This window comes from Xiphias gladius, chromosome 5 (genome assembly GCF_016859285.1).
Source record: "Xiphias gladius isolate SHS-SW01 ecotype Sanya breed wild chromosome 5, ASM1685928v1, whole genome shotgun sequence".
Classification (NCBI taxonomy): Eukaryota; Metazoa; Chordata; class Actinopteri; order Istiophoriformes; family Xiphiidae; genus Xiphias; species Xiphias gladius.
The window spans coordinates 1,631,675-1,648,431 of record NC_053404.1 but is presented as its reverse complement, the minus strand read 5'-3'; the positions used below and the strand labels follow the sequence as shown (position 1 = coordinate 1,648,431).

General features: G+C 42.5%; 1 protein-coding gene across 7 annotated transcripts; it reads right to left on the bottom strand.

Moving 5' to 3' along the window:
* Positions 1 to 408: 408 nt before the first annotated feature.
* Positions 409 to 16,116, bottom strand: LOC120789818 (copine-3-like). 7 transcript variants are annotated; one of them, XM_040126866.1, is made up of 17 exons: positions 15,741 to 15,904; positions 14,002 to 14,220; positions 13,400 to 13,579; positions 13,144 to 13,218; positions 12,961 to 13,032; positions 12,218 to 12,298; positions 11,455 to 11,544; positions 8,401 to 8,499; positions 8,127 to 8,213; positions 7,820 to 7,879; positions 7,524 to 7,657; positions 4,044 to 4,098; positions 3,871 to 3,922; positions 3,096 to 3,229; positions 2,652 to 2,888; positions 2,444 to 2,558; positions 1,666 to 1,771 (listed from the first exon to the last, which is right to left on the bottom strand). In XM_040126866.1, the coding sequence occupies exons 1-16, from the start codon at positions 15,780 to 15,782 to the stop codon at positions 2,448 to 2,450; spliced, it is 1,728 nt and encodes a 575-aa protein (XP_039982800.1). In that variant the 5' UTR covers positions 15,783 to 15,904; the 3' UTR covers positions 1,666 to 1,771; positions 2,444 to 2,447. The 7 variants fall into 7 exon arrangements, with proteins under 7 accessions (XP_039982802.1, XP_039982801.1, XP_039982804.1 ...); XM_040126868.1 differs by lacking the exons at positions 2,444 to 2,558; positions 15,741 to 15,904 and adding an exon at positions 16,067 to 16,116 and having other exon boundaries at positions 409 to 1,771; XM_040126867.1 differs by lacking the exons at positions 2,444 to 2,558; positions 15,741 to 15,904 and adding an exon at positions 16,067 to 16,111 and having other exon boundaries at positions 409 to 1,771; positions 14,002 to 14,192.
* Positions 16,117 to 16,757: the final 641 nt, after the last annotated feature.

Sequence of the window (16,757 nt, the reverse complement as noted above, 5' to 3'; positions counted from 1 at the left end):
GTATCTTTAATTATGGAGAAAAGAAATCTCTACACACGTTATAATGTTATGAGTGTCTTGTGATAGAGAAATAACGTGATTTACATACGTGTGTGATCATTAACCTGCCGCAACAACTTGAGAAGTCAGACAGGCCTTGCAGTAAAGTGAGCCTGTCCTACGGACGACACAAATGCAAACACACTCCAACGCGTCCCCTATCGTTGTGCTCAGTCCTCGTCCTCGTCTGTATGTTGTGTTGAACTTTGCTAAATCTGTTGTTTTGTGATATTATTTCTCACAGTCAAAGGTTCATGTAATGATCTTCATGCTCTCCTGACTTCACTGTCATCCATTCATCCACTCCCTGTGTCTGACTTTTGTGATAGGCGTTTAAATGAGGCACAGAATTGGCCGGTAATTCGAGGTGAAAATACATAACGTACGTCTTTAATATTGTGACATTTAGGAGGTGACACAAACATAAAACAACAAGTATATTTGTCTCATAATGTTCCATTAAAAAATCTTAAAGTACAAAATGGCTGTTATGCAGGTTAATTTCGATTTTTTTTCCATTCCATTTCCATAAAATACTGATAAAATCAAAGTCCAGGACAAAGACAAGCATATTACATAAGGCAATGACACTGTGATCAGTGCAAACAACTTAACATAGGAGTGTATTACGATACATTTAATGACATGTATCGGGTCGTTTTCATAAGCCAGCAGAGTTAGAAATATTTTACCACCTCCCGTAAAGACAGAGTGAACTTCTGCTGTTAATCAATGTAAACGTTGCATCTTAGCAAATGAAGCTCTTCATTGATGTAATGAATCGCTCCGAGAGATTCAAGATGGAAGCACCAAATATTACGCAGAAACAGATCGGGAGAAACAGCTCCAAGGACACGATGCCATCGTTTTTGTAGTGCAAAATCTAAAAAAAAAAAAGGTATTATTTTGATCAAACCTACTAATCTATCAACACTTATTTGTAAACATCACTGAACTTTACCCGATTTGTGTTTGGTAAAGTCATTACTCTGCCCAAGGTCCATGATTTCAGTGGAAAGCGTAGCTACATTTCCCCGGGGAAAATCACCAAACAAGCGCTCACTGTAACGTGGAGGCAGTGGAGGAAAGGTTAGCAGGAACACGTTAAGTGCTCCGGCCCTTTCATGTAGAGTTTCTGACTGACAATCTGACAGACCAATCGGATGGCGGTCACAGGCCGGCTCAGGTTTTCTACAGAAACCAAAGACCTTGAGTCAAGTCGCACGTGCTTCGACTGATTCCTCGCACCAAGTGATCAAATAAGAAATGATTCATTCTTAACAATTCTGGCACTTGAGTCACATAAAGGCATATGTAAGTGTTACATTAAAAATCTACCCTACATGCATGTTAACAAATATTAGGAAATGTCCGTGTACTATGGCTTCGTACTATTGGGACATAATTTGCACAAAAGGCGACAACCAGACCGGATCTCACATGCTCGTATGACCGTGGAAGGGTTTTGGGTTATGAGTGATACACTTAGAAGAAAAGGACCTCCAAATACACAGTTTCAGAGTCGCCTACAGTAAAATCCGGATGATGTCTGACTGGACATGTGGAAGGGAAAAGCTGATCCTCAGGATACATCGGCGGTGGGTGCTGATGCTGAGGGGTCGGGGGGAGGTGCGTCGCTGCGGGGTGGCCTCAAACTCATGGTACCGAAGAAGCTCACCACCTGACCCGGGACTTCTGCCAAGACACTCTGAGCAAGCATTTCTTGAGGACCCTAAAGAGACGGGGCAGAGACAGAGGAAGAAGGTGAGCGTGACGGATACTGTATATGTACAAGATTCAGACAGAAAGAGCAGGGGAACTAACTGTAGCAAGCAAACAAGAGAAGCAGAGATGAGCCACAGGTGTCTTGTACGACCAGGTACGGTAGGACTATTTCATGGAGTTGATGATCACTACAAATAGCACGCTGCTATCACACTACCACAAAATGCTAAGCTCGCAAATTTTTGCGCAGAGTGACGTTTCAAAATTGACAGCGGCAATACCTTACTGTTTCACATCTTATCATGTTGCTGGTATAGAAATACATACGATTTCATTTTTAAAAAAAGGCACCAGCACGTGCACCGCCAGATATCTGGTATAGTGTGCAAAGCGTAATTCTGATTGATTCTTTGAGGGGTTAAAGCGAGCAGTCGTCTTTTTTGTTTGTTTTTTTTTTTTAAACTTTCTAGCAGAGTTACATGAGAAGAACGACACCGCCCTCATATCTGAACACTCCCGCCCCTCATACTGGTTTTCAGTATGAGGGGCGGGTTATAAATTCCCTGAAGTACTTCAGTGGGATCATTTTTGCTTTAATTCAAAATTCATGCGGCTGTGGATCAAATCGGGGGAGGAGGGAGGACAATGGGGTCGGTGGGTCAGTCGGGGTAACTCCTACATTTCTAGGAAGGACTCGGTTCGCTGGGGGGCTTCAGGTCAAATAAATTGAAGAAGGAGGCCACTTGGTCAGGCAACTCTGCCAGTACGCTCTGGGCAAGGGCTGCAGTGCCTGCCTAAAAATAAGATGTGAGGACATTGTTTAAGGATTTTAAAGAAGCTCAGGGTGGAGCATACATACCAAGACTGTGCTTTATGACTTAGCTTACATTTTGGAACTGCCTGAATGGCACAAACTGCACAATGTCCCTCATGGCTGCCTCGCCTGTAGCCGAGCGCAAAATCCCATCGTCTCCATCCAGGAACTCCATTGCACTGAAGTCCGCCCCCCCTACCCCAACTATGATGATAGACATGGGCAGACGTGAGGCGTTGACGATGGCGTTGCGGGTGTCGTCCATGTCCGTGATCACTCCGTCAGTGATGATGAGCAGAACAAAGTATTGCTGCAAAACAACCAAAGAGACAGAATGAAGTAAGTGGAAACTATATGCATCTCCAGTGATTGTTACTGGGTGGAAAAGAGGAACTGGTTGAGATCACGTTGTCCCTGTTAAGTTGCTTCTGCCAAACCCCAACTACACTGAAAGACATTTGCACACAACGGCTACAGTTAAACGACTATAACCGACTCTAGACTTCCATCAACTCACAGAGGCACTTTCCTGCTGCATGGCCTGCCTGCCAAAGTGGGCCACGTGGTTGATGATGGGAGAAAAGTTTGTGGGGCCATACAGCTTCACCTGGGGCAGACACTGCCGGTAGGCGTCCACCACACCTTCCACACCTAAGACAAGACAAATAAAAAGGAAAACAAGCACAAAAGCGGTGAAGAGAGCCACGGTGAGAATAACTTTATACGTATTTCCACAATGATTTAGCACAACTAGAACTGGACAGCACATTTATGATCATCAATGTGCAAAGAAATTAAAATTTCTTCTGAGATACTGCAACAAAGATTGTTAGCCCAGACTTATCTTTTCATTGCTAGGTTCTTTATTCGATCTACGACAATGTAAAACAGAAACATGCAGCAAATCCAGTTGTGCTTGTTGAAGCATTCAACACCTTAGAAATGATCAAAGTTGTTGTCATCACTTTTCTGATGACTGACTAATCAGTTAACAAATTTATAATTTCTCCCCTTGTCGTTGCATAAGGCACATGTATGCTTTGAGCATCCCATGCCAACATTTTCGTGAAAGAACTAGTGAGACCAATCTCGTGCCATGCTGTGCCAAGCCAAACCCAGGAAGAGCACGAGTAGATCACAGCAGCTTTTCTGTCGGCTGGAAAATTCCATTCAGACAAACTCCAGTTGTGACTCGCCTCTTAATTTAGCTAAATGACCTAAAGTACATTTCCTGATCTGTCTCATTAAACACACAGAAATGTGAAGTCCCATCAGCTTTAGTCTGTTATTACCTGCACAAAACGGGTTTGATGGATTGAAGTTGATGGGAAACTCATGGCTGACCTGCAAACACAAAACATTATTAATCTGGATGAGTTAACGACGCAAGACAAGCTTTTTCATGTTTTAAAGAGAAAGACTTAGACAAATATGAAAGTATGTTTTAACTGATATAAACATTCACCTGCCATGTAGGAGGGATCTGGGCTCCAAAACCAAAAGCAGGGAACATCTTGTCACTGCGCGAAGGAAGTGAAGCAAAGTAGGTGTTACAGTCCAAGCAAGTTTACACAAACAAAGGATTAGACTGCAGTACATAACACTGCTGGCAGAGGAGACCTATACAATATTGTTCCTTACAGCTTCATTTACACATAATGGGACATTCACGGAAAGAGCTGCGTGCCCCGGCTTCACACGGTGAATCCATGGATACAGTCCTGGTTGAAATTATTGGCACCCCTGAGTTTTTAGTACAGAATTCAGAATATCTTGGGAAATAAATTCAAATGAACCAATGATGGAGAATTAAAATAATGAATAAAATGTCCAAGGTTACCGAAGAAAAGAAAAAAATCAAAAACATTCATAATAGTGAAATACTACACAATAAAAAATGAAATACTAATACTACTGTCAGCCTTCACTAATATTCGGTGGCAGTGGCAGCCTCTAAACGTTTCTCGTAGCCGTCTAGAAGCTTCTTGCACCGGCTGCTGGTAGTTTCTGTCACTCTTCCACTGCTCTGCCTTCAAGCTCCTTTAAGTTTGCAGGAGTCCTTTTTTCAATGGCGGATTTCAGCTCTCGCCACAGGTTTTCAGTGGGGTTTAGGTCAGGACTCACTGGTGGCCAGTTTGAAACAGTCCGTCTTTTCCTCTTCAGCCATTCTTTTGAGCTGCTGGACGTGTCACCTTTGGGTCGTTGTCCCGCTGAAAGACCCAAGACCTTCGCCTCAAACCTAGTTTTCTGACGCCGGGTGACACATTTCGCTCCGAATCCTTCCTTTGATACGTTCAACGCCTCCAGCACCAGAGGCGGCAAAGCAGCTCCACAGCCTGATAGAAGCTCCTCCAGGTTTTACTGTCGGTGGGCTGCTCTTTTCCTTACGGGCTTCATTTCGTCGTCTATAAACAAACCGATGCACTTTATTCCCAGAGAGCTCTACTCTGGTTTCATCCCTTGGCCTTCGCCCATGGAGCCCTGCTTGGTTTAGTGCGGGGCGTCTGGTACGGGCTGAAACCACCACTCCAGATTGATCCAGATCAGCCTGAAGCTCTTCAGATGTCTTGTGTGGTGGTTTTTCCTCGACCTCTCATTGAGTTTCTTCTTAGCGCCGCGTCCTGGAAGCGTCTTAGCGGTTTTATGACTCGAAAACCTCTTGATAACATTAAATGCTGTTGAAACAGGGATCTCAGGATCTTTGGCGACTGCCTTGTAGCCTTGGGAACTATTGTTTTTTGATAATAGCATTTCCGATGCTCTCAGAAACTGGAAACAATCAGCCCCTTGTTATGCAGTAAAAATGTCAGTCATTGGTTAATTCAGGTCATGTGAACACTGAAAATTAAGCACAGGTGAGTCTTATTTGTTTTTTATTTTGTTTGAAGAACTGATTTGAATTCATCAAAATGGGGCCAATTCTGTCAAGTGTACATTTTATGTCTGTATCTTTTATTTCATTTCTTATGAAAGCATTTTGTTGTTGTTCAGTAGCCTTGGACATTTTAGTAAAATACTGTGATTGTACAAAATTGGTTCATTTGCATTTATTTCTGAAGATATTCTGAATTCTGTACTCAAAATTCAGGGGTGCCAATGATTTCAAGCAGGACCGTACAATGTCACGTCATTTTCATCATTTAACATTATCAAAGAGTGGATTCATTATCCAACAGTGCACAAGTGCACACAGTGAGTCACAGGACCTTAAGTTTCATTCCTATTAACTCAAATGTGTCATGACCGCATTGTGTTGGAAAGTCATTTATTCATTCATGCAGTTGTAATGAACTTTGAAAATTCAAGGAGAGAATGCTGGTCTGATTAATTACTGTCTTGTATGAGGCTTTTCTTTACTTTTTCTGCCCCAGTTGCACCATAAATTTTTTTTTTTTAATCGACTGATCTGATATGAGCAGATCAATCCCCTCAGCATCTTAAAATTAGCTCTTGTATCCATCACTGTGTTTCCTAGTTTACTAAACTGATTTTGTGCGTAAGAAATGACGATTGAGAAAATACATTTACTACATATTAGTTGTCTTAGAAGGCGGCACAAGATTGTGTTTCCACCGCCATTAATCTGACAACATTCACACATCCGACCTAGTCAGATTTCTGTCGTGACTTTTCTGTAAATGTTAAATTCCCATCAGGCTAACGTCAAGGACCGGGACAAAGGCAACATCTATGTCAGACTGCTGCTCATTGACTTCAACCAGACACTGGACTTTCCAGACCAAAAGACCCAAGTCTGTTAGGTTACACAACTCAACCTCCTCCACCCTGATCCTGAGCAAAGGAGTCCTACAAGGCTGTGTGCTAAGTCCTCACCTCTACTCCCTCTCCATCTGTGACTGCACACCAGTGCGTGGCTCTAACATCATTATCATCATCTTCACGTTCTCAGGGGATATTACGGTGTCTGACCTGATCAGCAACAATGATGAATCGGTCTACAGGGTGGTGCTGATTAGAACGAGAACGAGTAATTTGAAGTTTCTTGGCGTCCACATCTCTGAGGGCTTCTCCTTGACCCTCAACACCTCCGTTTTGGTCTAGAAGATGCAGCAGCGACTGTACTCCCTAAGGAAACTGAAGAGAACTCACCTGTTCCTTCAGATCCTGGTGAAATCTTATTGCTGTACCACTGAGAGCATACTCACCAACTACTTATTGGCTTGTTCTGGTACCTGCTCAAAATCCTGATCTAATCTGACCGGAAATCACTGCAAGGGGGGGGTGAAAACTGTCCAGTGCATCATTAGTGTTGAGCTACCTGCCGTCAGAGACCTCCGGCGCAAGAAGGCCCATTGCCAAAGATTCCTCTCACTCTAACCACAGACTTACAGACTGCCCTCCCATCCATGAAGTGGTACAGGCAGCTGAACAACCGTACTAGCTGGCATAAGAACAGTTTTTTCCATGCTGCTGAACTCCAACCTCAAACAGTGAATCATAACCACTAATCTGTATGTATCCCTACTTACTGCCCTTTTATTCTGCATGTATCAACCCACTGCACATATTTTAATGTGCATATCCACCCTGGCCCATAACATGTATTATTTTGTTTATATTACTCTGCCATGTATTTACACATTTTAATTCTTAACGATACTTCGTTTTTTTGGTTGCTCTATTCTGCACTTCATGTTAGATGCCTAACTGCAAGCAATTGTACTTTGTGCAATGACAGTAAAGCTGAATGTTATCTCATCCAGTCTGTAGCTGGGTTGGGACTGACATAAAAAACAGACGTTCACTGTTGGTATTTTTGTTGTTGAAGCGTTTTTGCTTACAAGCTCTTCTTTTGGATCGAATATTTTTAAATCAGTCTGCCTGATTTTCAATAGGAAGAAAAAACACACCGCTATGTTGAAATGATTTATGGTGGATTTTGGCGGATCATAATGCCTCATCGAAAACAATCTGCTGTATTTACCTGTCATAGTCCTGTATGACATTACCCACTGCCCAGATAGCTGCCAGGTATTCATTATAGCCCTGCGGGTTGATGTAGTGAAGGGACAAAGGGGACTTGGGATCCCCATTGGAACCCGTGAAGTCAATAGCAATCTGGCTCGAGAGGGACGGATAAACACAGAGAAAATCAAATCAAATAATGCTCTGACGACATCCTCATGAATGAATCGTGACATTTAAGTAATATTTTTACCCTCTTCATTCACAAACAACTTTACAAAGAGATTAAAAAAAGAACAAATTTTGAGCACTCACAGTGAAGTTGATCTCGCAGCCACCCATTATGTAATCCAGAAACGTGTACTCCTTCTTTATCTGCAATTAAATATTGATGACACAAAATTCCCAAACCATTAAAAAATAAAGCAAAACAATTGTTTGTCCATTATCTTCTGTTAAGATACAACATTCAGCGAGATAAAAAATATTGTATACCTCTGTTAGATATACAGGTAGTTTTTGAGAGAACATCCGAACATCTCTCTCTCTTCTATCTGACTCCAGATGCTAAACTAAGAAAACTGTGAGTTCAGAAAGAACAAAGAATATAAAACCACAGTACCTTGCACTGTTTTATGATGATAATACCAGAGTTTTTGTATCTTTTCTTCTTCTGTTTCTTCTTACTATTGATGCATTCAAACTCAGCCTAAAAGGATGACAAACCCACCACACAAGTGACAGGAATAAATATCCAGCAAGGTTCATAAAGTGCTTGTTAAAAGAATATAAAGCGGGGAGGTAACTTTTTTGAATCTCATCGTGTTCAGTTATTTATTTATTTTAATGTTTATGCCTAAAATGGCAGAACTGACTGACAAACACACAGAGCTCACCGCATATGACTTTGATGCCTGCTCTATTTCGCAGAGTGTGGTCTGAAAGGATCCAATGAGGTCATGAGATCCGCTGCTGTTGTAGTCGTAACAATCTACCTGGGAAACACAGATGATTAGGAGAAAACCAGACCAAGTCAGTCCATTCTCTTTGATTTGAAATGAGCAAAACATGTAGTTATATTCCACGGGAAAATGATCATCCGTTGGTGGATAACAAAGACGATGAGAAAAAAAAGCATGCTATGGGGTTGAAGCTTCGAATGTAGGGCAACATCTTGCTATTTAAAAATCTAATGGAAAAACACACAAGCCTGCTAACTGGCAGACAGAGTGAGTACAGCCCCTGACTCACTGCTTTAAAAACAGGATACACAGAGCACCTGATCAGAACCTGCACGCTGCAGCTTCTGACTACCTTCGGTGTTGAGAGAACAGGGAGAAGACAAACAGGTCTAGGCACAGCATGGAGCAACCAGTACAGGTTAGACAAACTGTGATGCTACAGGCAGTTTACAAGATGAACAGGTAAGAAAGCTCATGGATAACTGATAGTGATCCATCTTAATGGAAAACCTCTACCTTTTGGGAAACCCTTGCCCATTGGTCAACTTGCCTGTTGACAGTGGTGGAAAGTAACTGGTTACTCAAGTATTGTACTTAAACAGTAACTTAACAGCAGGCTGAAAAGCAGCGTTGTGTTTCCCTCTCTGGTTGAAATTTTCAAGACCGTTTCACCTCTGACCATCACACTGGCCTAAGTGGGCTTTGTTTCACCTGTAACTACACCCAGCAGCAATGTCATGGGGTCCAGGAGTCCATCTGTACTTCACTACGGGTGAGAAGTTAAACCACTGGAGGTCAGGGTATTTATATTCTAATGCTGCTTCAGACTTCTTCGTTTCAGCTGGAAATTTTGTACTTTTTACTTCACTACATTTACTTAACAGATATACCTCCTAGTTACCTTTTAGGTTAAGAAAAATTTTGAAAGTTCAAAAAATGAATTGCATTATTTAATATTAAAGCATGGTTCCCAAACCTTTCTGAACTGAGACCTCTTGCAAAAAAAAAAGCAGCGTCTGTGACTTCAGACGTCTGGGAGTTGGCCGTTCCACCAAAGACTTCTAACTCTGCAGATGGTTTCATTTAAATAACTGTTGGAGGCCCAAAGAGGTAAAATTAACCAACATTTCATAAAAAAGCAAAGGCAGAAAAGACTATGTTACGACTCCTCAGATTTATCCTGTGGCCCTATGGAGGGGCACGCCCCCTAAGATGGGAAACACTGGACTAAACTAGCTCCACCTCCACCAGCTATGAGAGAAAAGTGCTACTCATGGATTGATGCATCAGGATAAACAATCTAATAATGTCATACAGTATATTACATTATATATCAGTCACAGCAGCAATTTTTGTTCAGAACAAGTACTTTTGCTTTTGATACTTTAAGTACATTTTGCTGATATTACACAAGTACTTTTACTTAGCTAGGAGTTTTTATTTGTAACGGAGTAGTACATTGTTGTATTGGTACTTTTCGTCAAGTGAAGGAGCTAAGTACCTCTTCCACCCTTGGCTGTTGATAAATGTTGTATGACAATATACTATCGATGTTAGAGTCATCAGTGAATCCCTGGTAGTCTGTTGGCTCCGCAGCTCCATGGACAGAATATGCTGAACGATAGTCGGCCACTGACGTTAACAGAGAGAGAAGTTATTTTTCATCAGAGGCCCTTCAGATTTTTATATTTCTTACGCTTTAAAATTTAAATATAATTAACATTAAATACCTGATGGACCCAGGTTTATTGTGATAGACAACAACACTAATTGTCTGTGCATAGATCACAGTCTTCTGTCACACATAAGCTTCAAATCCTTTGTAAACAGGGAAATTGGCAAGGTTGTAACATTTTTGTCGTACAGAATTGTTTCTGTGTACATTTAGTAACTGGCAAGGAACCACCAGATCTAGCCACATATCTACACAATTACGTATAATTTCGCTTTACACATACTTTAAGTTCTTGTTTAGTCCCTTTTGCCAGTCCCCCCACCGTCTCATCAAAATGTCAACATGGAGCAATGAAGGCAATGACCAACCAGGGACACACCATGATTTTAGTCCCTGCACTTGCACCATTTAACAGGTTAGTTCACCAATGGGCCAAACGACTCATAACTCTGCGTATTCCTTTAAGACAGATGTACAGTAGATGCATCTAGGACTTTGACCTGTCCCGTCACAGACACTGCACCCTCACGTGAAGAGCACTCAAGACGTTGACAGTAAACTCACTTGCACTGTTGACTGGAAAGCATCTCTTCCTGATAAGTGTGCTTTAACAGGGTTAGAGGACGAAAACAAAAAACAACATACGTAAACTAATGCTTACACACATTTCGTTATTTCTACGAAGTATATTGCAGCCTTTGATAAGCACAAGAGGCAATCAATAAAATGTAAGCAGGGTTCCCTATTTTCATTTCCACTACATCTGGGCTGAAAAAACATCATAAAACAATTATTATAACAAATGTGTCAAACAAGCTGCAAAATACATTTCGTTTCTACTTTGAAACTGTCATTATATTTGTATCCATTACTGCATGAGAAGCAATAAGCTTTTACATTCGGAAAAATGTTCCAGTTGGAGCTGTAACAATTAGTCAATGAACTGAATGACGGAAAATCAACCGGCAACTATTCTGATAATTGATTAGTTGCTTAAGTTATTTTCAAGCAAAAATGTCAAATATTCACTGGGTCACACTTTTTGAATTTGAATATTTGCTGGTTTTCTTTGTCTTCTATGATAATGAAAGGGAATATTTTGGGGTCTTGTAGTGATAGTCAGCTTGGACTTCGGGAAGCTGAGATGTGCATTTTTTTTGTTCTATTTTCTGAAATGTTATAGACCTAATGATTAATCAAGAAAATACTTGGCAGGTTAACTGACAGAGAAAATCATCTTTATTTTCATTACCGATTAATCTGCAATCTTTAAGTTATTTTAAAATAAAGTGTGCGTGTGTGCGTGCCTGTACCTTTATAGATTTCTCCATGTCCCCTCCACAGAGTGACTGCAGCGCAATACGGAATCGTCTCCATGTTGGGTTGAGGTTGTTTTTCACCACCTGCACAATGCCACAGATTAACAAGAGGCACTTGGACCTGCTCAGTGACAAAAGAATCTAATTAGATCATCTACTCCATATGGGCTACCGGCGGTGTACCCCATAAGTATGAAGTTTATACAGTATTTTGTTTTTTCTTGACATATCGTGTTCACAAGAAAAATCAGTTTCCTCATTCATTAGTAAAGATGTGTCACACCAACATGTTTTAGTCTTTGCATCCAACATACCTGGTATCAATTTGACCTTGTTAGCTTAAAGTGTTAAGGAGTTACAGCAGTTTCTGGGAAAGCAGTGTTGCTTCATTAATAAAGCTATGGAGAAAGATCCTCCAAAATCTATCAGATCATCTACTCCATATTGGGTACCTGTGTTGTAAGTATTAAGTTTTTAGTATGTATTGTCCCTGACCACCTCCGAACGTGGTCTGAGCGATTGGATCTCAAATGCGTCCTCAGTGCGTCTTTGGTGCATTCACACCTGCACTTAGAGCTGTCCACTTGTGATCGCATAACCCGAGACGCATGTTAATGCCAGATCTGAACGGGGCCAAAGAGTAACAGATTCACAGAGTAAAAGTGAAACAGAGTCAGAGAAATATGGAAATGAGTTAAAGAGTAATAGAGCCAAAGAGTCAGAGTGACAGCACGGCACAGAACCAGTATATCTGTACCTCTGTCCTGTGAGCCAGTTGCCATCCAGTTCCTGTCTGTCTGTAGAATTCCAGGAAAGGGTCGGACTTCCCAAAGAAATCCTGGAAATAAACATGAAAATAATATGCAGCTGAACCGAAAAAATCACTCACTGCTATTTAATAATTAGGTGATACCTCAGCTGGCCAGAATAGAAATTCTGAAGTGGTTAACAGCAGTCCCACCTTGGCCAGAGGTACCAATTTAGTTCACCACACCACTGCAACACCGGGCGGATGAATCATAAAGGGACGGGCCGTATCGAGCCTTAGTTACATCCCCCACAGTAACCGGGGTTACATTCTTTAATTGACGTATGCAGCTGGAGTTGCGTTCAGGCACTCTCTCTAAATTCTTGGTTTCACCGTGACATATCGAGTCAGCTGAAGGTCAGCAGTGGAATGGCTTTGTAGATGTGCGTTACCGAAAAGCAGCGGAGCCTTTTTTCACAACTTGTTTAACGTCGCCTTCACTGTCACGAAACTCGTAGGAGACGACACAAGAAAGCCAAGCTGACCAATCACAGCTGTGGCCGCTGTAGCCCTGACATGTCGCTGTAGTTTTATATGGGGAGTCTAACATTAGACAGTGTTCTTCTATTCATAAAAACTCATCTCTAGTAGCAAGGACCACAGTGACGTTTCTGAATCTTTAAACTCCGGTAAGACCATCTGTATTAATATTCCTGAATTCTTAGACATAATCCAAATGTAGTAATCGATACCATTTTATCCAGTTTTCTAGCTGCAACTTCAAAGTCCACCACCCTGTTGTCTGTTCTTTCTTCAGCACATATCTACAAAACAAGAAACGGCATTGTGTTAAAAATATCATATAAGGGCAAATACACCAGAGAACGCACAAACCAAATACCCTTAATGCTCCGATCTGAATCAAAGCAACTCACGGTAATGGTTCCTTTTCCTGCAGGCGTCTTGTCCTTCATGACAAGTGGTCTTGTAATTGTCCTCGAGGACACAATCTGAAAAGTAAAAACAATTTTCTGAATCATATATCTTAGTTATCTTACCTGTCACTAGAAATGCCACAACACCTACATCACTTCCAATGACAATTCTAAAATAAGACAGAAGGAAAGAAAGAAAGAAGCACGAGGACTAAGTATGATGAATGACCTGTCGTTGTAAGCAAAGAGGCCTTACCTGTCCCAAGGTACACTCCAGTTCTCCCAGGAAGTCAGCATCTTGCAGACTGCAGTTGTCACTGTCAATGTCGTAAACTTCAAACCTCAGCCTCTGCACCATCTCAAAGTAGTAGTCGATGACAAACGTCTTGGAGAATTTGGGATTAAGGCAGTTCTTTATTTTCTCTGTCCGGCCAATCTAAACACACACACACACACACCTTACAGAGTCAGGAATTGTTTTTAGCACATAGTCTCTGTCAGGCACTCTTTTGACACACAGCAGCTACAGACATTTCCAAGGAGACAGCAACCGCAAATGAGGTATTTCACTTTAAAAATGTCTGGACTGTGGAAATGCTTAAGTAGTAGTGAAAATTCTTAAGGATTGGGACAACTCTGGCCTTTTAGGTCGGCTGTGAATCTCACTTTACTGGATCCTGTATTTTGTACATGAGAAAACCAAACGTCCTGTTCAGTGAGTGAAAGGTTAATGAATCAGTACATGTCCACTGGTGTGAGTACTACGTGCACCTGCAACTTCTCTGATTTAAAGTTTCACTGAATAGCTGGATGTGTGTGTGTGTGTGTGTGTTTAGAACGACCTTTAAACCCACTTACCTCAGACCAGTGGGGCCCAGAGCTGTTCATGAGAAGCACACACAGAGGGTCGGACTTTGAGAACGTGTCCATGTCGAGCAGTTTGTCACAGGAGATGCTGAGCGCCACCTTGGTCACGCAGTCGGTGGCCCTCGGACCTGGATTTCCACCTGCTGCCATTTCAGCCTGGAGGACGCACTCACACACAAGAACTGACAAACATGGACAAAGACAAACAGCCTTACAAAAACAGAAAGGAACATTTAATATACCACACCCCGGTGGCGTGCCGACAGGACAAGCAAGAGAAGCACTGCTGCTAGCGATATCTCTCCTTACATCTAAGAACAGCATTCTGACAATACCATTTGTTACACTTTTCCTTTCTGTCGTTTTGGTGGGCACGATGGTCGGGCTTGTCCCGTTGACAGTGGCTGAGGCTTGTCAGGCGGGGGGGGGGGGTCAGCAGCTTTTGGACGTCTGTTCATGCGCATGGTGGCTAATCCTGGGATCTTTGACAACTGACCGGCCATACCTAGCTACGGACAAGTGTGCTTGTCAAACTGGCCTTGTCTCAGCTTCCACTGCTCTGAGATCCGTTATGATATTGCACGCATTATTATACACAGTGTCGAAGCTGTACTTGTGCATTAGAAAGAAAGAGTCTTTCCTTCCCGAGCGTTAAGAGGCAGCGGCAGCGAGTAAATGAGCAAAGTACACTGTGAGTTATCATCTCAGACCAGCCGAGGTTGTCTCACTTATCACCCCGGTCAACATGGGGCTGAGGAGTTAGGGTGTATGGCGGAGCAGCTTTTAATGAGAGCTTTCGCAGACCTATTCATTCAGTTTGCATATTTACAGTTAACCATGTAACATAATACCCGAGCCTTTTATTGTTTGTCGTGCTTTTCAGATATTAGTATTCATATTTTTCCCTTTCTGCTAATCAAGGTGTGAAGTTTGAGACGGCACATCGAGGCAGGAAAATACAGGATAAATGTTTTGTCACTGGTGCGTGTCATTGTCAGGTAATGGTAGCTATTTTGAAAATGATCACAGAAGTGATTTTTTAAAAGATATTTTCCCTCTATATTGCGCATTTGATGTGTTTACTGTCATTTCAAAACAAAAACAAAAAAACTCATCCCAATACTCTCGCAGGAGAGAGACTTTAAATCGTGAGACAGGACAGCCCCTGAAATCAAGAGAGATGTGCGGCTACTACTACTGTCATGAAAAGGCTCTGATAATGATTCAACAGCTGAGCTGCACAGAGAGGCGGTGTAGAAGTCACCGCACGCCACCGCCACACCCACGGTTAGCCAAGCGGTGACTGACTTAAGGCTTGTGAAACACTTGTTCCACTCCATTTCCATGCAAGGAGGATGTGAACACTCTTTTATTTGTCCACTTCAGCCATCTCAATTTGCAGAGTTACCAACAAGGAGGGGAAAAAAAAAAAAAAATCATCCTGCAAGATGACATGCGCAGATCCATGTAGCCTACGAGAACCAAATGAAACGAACGCCAAAGTGCGTTCAGAAATCTGGTTATGAATTTGTTTCTGAGCATAAATGCTTAGCACACGACTGGGCAGAGACCCCGCGATTCGTTTAGGTCCTTCCGTGAATTCGGCGAACACTCGAGCCACAGAGAGGCGAGGGAAGGACACACAACCCCGGGGGGAAGCTAATCAGTGGACGGGGCTACCGACAGCCGTAGCCTGCACTGCACACAAGCCAAAACAGAGTAATAGTTACCGTAAAAACGGTCAGCGTCGTTTTAGCGGGTCTGTCCGTCATAAGGAGAACCGACTGACACTGCTGGTAGACAGGCTGGTGACTCACGTTTACCGCTAGTCGGACAGCTACAGTAAAACGGGTGTTGCCTCTTAAATAATGTCGCTTAACGAGTCAGCGCTCATCTACGTTTCAGCTAACGGTCACACGATACGAGGAAAACACACGTACCGTGTCAAGTCACGCACGTCGGCAGCCGCCATTAAAAGCTTCATGCCTGTATTTATTTATTTTTTACAGCTAAGACGACATAATGTCAAAGGCGGTCTCCACTCGGCCTCTCCTACCTGTGTAAGCAGCTAGCTTGATGTTGGCGGCGGCGGCGGCGGCAGCAGCAGCGAGCGCCTCGGGAGCTAACGTCTGTCGTGGGCGGTGCCCGGTGCGTTCGTTTCCAGTCGCGGGCACCGCCCGCCGCGGGCAGCAGACGCGGGTCAACGCACTCCTTACGGTAGGGGTCCGAACACGTCTGCAGCGGTGCCCGTTCAAAACGTGCTTGTTATCTCAGTAATAGTGAAGTATTTCATTCGGTCATCTAATCATCATCATCATCATCATCTTTTCACGTCACTGCTGTGTTTTTTTTATTTATATTAAAAAAAAAAACTATAAATAAAAGACTGAACCACAAAGTCAAAGGGATTGCTGTGACACATACACTCACACCTAGAGAAACCGAAATCCTGCCTCCGTGAGGCCTACGATGTTCAGCTTTTTACTGAATCTGTTTAAACACACTCACTTCGGAGGCCCTACTTTGTGGGGCCGTTGAACCGTGCTGGGTCATACTGAGAGGTGTTCCTCATATATTTTGTTCTCCAGCCCATTCATGTGCACTGAGGTTGACAACAATAACTCGACATCCTCTTAAACAGACTGAATAAAAACTGCATCTTTCAATCCTCGTGAAGGGAGGATTTATCGCAGGCCTGCTGTATTATACTGCATTCGTTTTATCTAGGTGTTCCTAATAAAATGGCA